The 3,200-nt window shown below is 39.4% G+C and overlaps 1 protein-coding gene across 1 annotated transcript; it reads left to right on the plus strand.

Moving 5' to 3' along the window:
* The first annotated feature begins 1,425 nt into the window (after window positions 1–1,425).
* FSHB (follicle stimulating hormone, beta polypeptide) lies at window positions 1,426–2,594 on the plus strand. Its single transcript, XM_009082529.1, has 2 exons — window positions 1,426–1,584; window positions 2,156–2,594. Exons 1-2 carry the CDS (start codon window positions 1,426–1,428, stop codon window positions 2,390–2,392), a joined length of 396 nt encoding a protein of 131 aa, XP_009080777.1. The 3' UTR covers window positions 2,393–2,594.
* Window positions 2,595–3,200: the final 606 nt, after the last annotated feature.

Here is a 3,200-nt window from a genome sequence, read left to right on the forward strand (position 1 = left end):
CAAAGTTCTTTCTCTGACATTATTCTGTTGAAAAGGCACACATCACTAACTTGTCAATGCAGGAAAAGGGCAGTGAGCAGGGGAATAGACTCTTTTGTTATCATGGAAAACTAGGGAATATGCTAAAGGTGAGTTTGCATTGTTGTCTGCTAAAAATATTAGCATTTCTCTGTCGTATGACAATATTTGATCTGAGATCAATAGCGCAAAAACACAGAACTGAAGCTTCATTATAACATCTTTATAGTCCCTTTCCACAATACAGACATCCCTTACCTAAGTTAAAACAAATGTGACCATGAGACAGACAGGAAACCAGAACTGCATATACTGGGCTAGAAAAATCACAGAGGCATTTTAAATGGCAAAGAAAAGTGGAGTTTTCACGGTTTAACCAAACTCAGTAGCAACTTTCATGGACTGCAGATCAATAAAAAAGTACATATGCCACTCACTGGGTAAGACCTAACATAGGGGAAAGCAATAAAAATTGATACTCTGAAAAATCCAAGAACATGTTCACGAGCCAAGAAATGTCTCTACCCCCAGAGGACCAGCTTACACCCCAAGCCTACCAGTCTGAGGGCTGTCATAGAGCACAGTAAAAACACCTGAACATTTCCCAAAATAGGCTTCTCAACCTCTTTTCAAACTGTGGGAAGGCTCAGCTATGTCTAAATGCCACGGAATCAAATCCAGTGAAACTTCTGAAGAGACACTGTGACAGTAACCTTCACCATCACTTCCTGAGTGTGTTTGGCTTTTCTTTTTTCCCTCTTAACAAGGCTTAATCTCACTGTCTGGCTGAACATTAATCCTCTTTCACCAAGTCACCAACTAATGCCTGCTGCATTAATACACTGCAAATCCTCCAGGTATAAATTACACCCTGTTCACTATAAAAGGTAAGCAGAGGGCTTTCTTCTCACTACAGCTATCCCTACGAGGAAAGCAAGCAGAATACAGGTGAGTTTTCATGAGAGCCTCTTCTAGAATTACTGTCTTTCAAATAGCAAAAAATTTATACAATTAATTGCTTCTGAAAAATATCCATTTTCCTTTGCTGTTTCTCTCCCTTGCTTCTTTTTCTTTCTCCTTAAAGACAGGACACATTCTCCATATAGAAATTTAGATTAAAATATTTCACTGAGAGTGGTATGGTACTCTGCTATTAATTCTGCTAAGGCTGCTGACATGCCATGTCAGTTGCTTAGGAAAATCAAACTCCTTTAACAATGAACACAAGGATAGATCTATTTATTGTCTTTATCCTCTACCCTCACTGCTGTTTCTGAAAGCTTGCCACTAGAACTACTTGAGAATAATGCAAAGACTCAATTTCTCTCTGTTTCTATCAATATTTCCTGTTGAAAATAACTCTTCACGTTTCCCCAGCATAGATATATTTTTTGCTTTGCACACAGGATGAAGACAGTTAATTGCTACGTGCTGTTATTTTGCTGGAAAGCAATTTGCTGCCACAGCTGTCAGCTCACCAATATCACTATAGCAGTGGAAAGAGAAGAATGTGAATTCTGCATTACAGTGAATGCCACGTGGTGCTCAGGATTCTGCTTCACACGGGTGAGACTCTCAATCAGCATTTCAGGAACCACCATGAGATATTCCAAGTGATGTCTGAATAATCCATTTCTCTAGTCCATAATGAACACACGAGCAGGGTATACCTTGTGAAAGAACAGGTTGAGTATCTACTGTGCTATTTGGCAGGAAAGTAGATACACAGCCAATCTGAAGCACAAAGGGTGAAAAAATGCTAGTAAAATTCAGGTATTGAACTGGTGGCACACATTATGTTTATATTGGATAACTGGAGTTATAAGTATTACAATCTGGAGCTCTGCTCTGTGTTCAGTTTGTGGCTACAATAAAGCAGCCACTACTACACAGACTCCTCTACTTTTTTAAATCATTCAAAGAACAAAGCAATTAACCTGAAAGATTATCTCGTGATGTTATGACACAAATTTGCCATATCAGTCCTCCTGAAAGGGGAAATTTAAGGGTCTAAGTGAAATTAGAAGAGTCAGATCCAAATGCTTTTCAGCTCAGTGGGATTTTCCCATTTTAAAAATAATTGAAATTCTACCCATAACAAATGTCAAAACAGGTATTTCCCTTCTTGTCATTTCAGGATCCAGTATATAAATATCCACCAGTCTCATCTGTTCAGCAAACATGTACCTTCAAGGAGGTTGTGTATGAAACAGTGAAGATCCCTGGCTGTGGTGACCACCCTGAATCCTTCTATTCCTACCCAGTAGCCACAGAGTGTCACTGTGAGACCTGTGACACTGACACCACTGACTGCACTGTGAGGGGACTGGGGCCATCCTACTGCTCCTTCAGTCAGAATGGAAGCAACCAGTGAAGGGTCCTTGAGATGGCACTTTGGCTTCAAATGGTCCCTCCTAAATAAAGGTACTGATCAGGTTTAAGTGGAGGAAAATAGGCAAGGCTCTTTAGAAATTGCCAAGATTGAAACAAAGATTTTAAAGGCTAAAATGGAGAGCTGCTGACTAAATTCCTCTTCAGGCCTTCCCCACTGATCCCATCAGTTGCCTTAAAACCATTTTAATAATTCTAGTGAATGCTGCTTCTGATTTCTTCTGTCCTTGCCTCCTCTTCCTCTTTATCACAACTTTGTTATTTATATTCCTGTATTTCCATTGCCTCGTCCACTTAGATTATTCTATTGCTTTCACAAAGTTCCCAAGTTCCAATTCTTTATTATCCCCTGCTTTCTACCTCTCTCCTCAGAATGCACTTGTTTTATAAAGCCTTTCTGCACTGGTTTTCTTACAACCAACATCTGTGCCTTTAACTTTCCTTTCATTGGACTGTAAAAGCTCTCTCAGATGAGACCCTGACTTTTTTTCTTTGCAAAATATTTCATAGCCATCATGGTCTGTAAATAACAACAGCAAATTGGAGAGCCAAAATCTATGTTCCAATGTTGAATGTCACCTGAATTCTTGTACTTTCTCAGTAAGTTTTTTAGGTCAGCCTCAGTGCCACAAGTAACATGAAGTCTAGCTCATACCTGGCTGACTTGAAAAAAGAATCATCAGCTCTCTATTTTCACCCGAGTAAACATATCCTGTGTTGGCTAAACAGTTCCGAAAATTTTGCCACGTACCAGAAACACTGGGGTTTCTTCTCATTCTGCAACAAAATGT

The sequence above is a fragment of the Acanthisitta chloris genome, unplaced genomic scaffold, assembly GCF_000695815.1.
Source record: "Acanthisitta chloris isolate BGI_N310 unplaced genomic scaffold, ASM69581v1 scaffold29320, whole genome shotgun sequence".
Classification (NCBI taxonomy): domain Eukaryota; kingdom Metazoa; phylum Chordata; class Aves; order Passeriformes; family Acanthisittidae; genus Acanthisitta; species Acanthisitta chloris.

Bases quoted from the DNA above. Each gene is read 5' to 3' on its own strand.
- FSHB (XM_009082529.1), top strand. From the start codon at position 1,426: ATGAAGACAGTTAATTGCTACGTGCTGTTATTTTGCTGGAAAGCAATT. The intron at 1,585-2,155 runs GTGAGACTCTCA...TTGTCATTTCAG, and splicing joins CAGGATTCTGCTTCACACGG to GATCCAGTATATAAATATCC.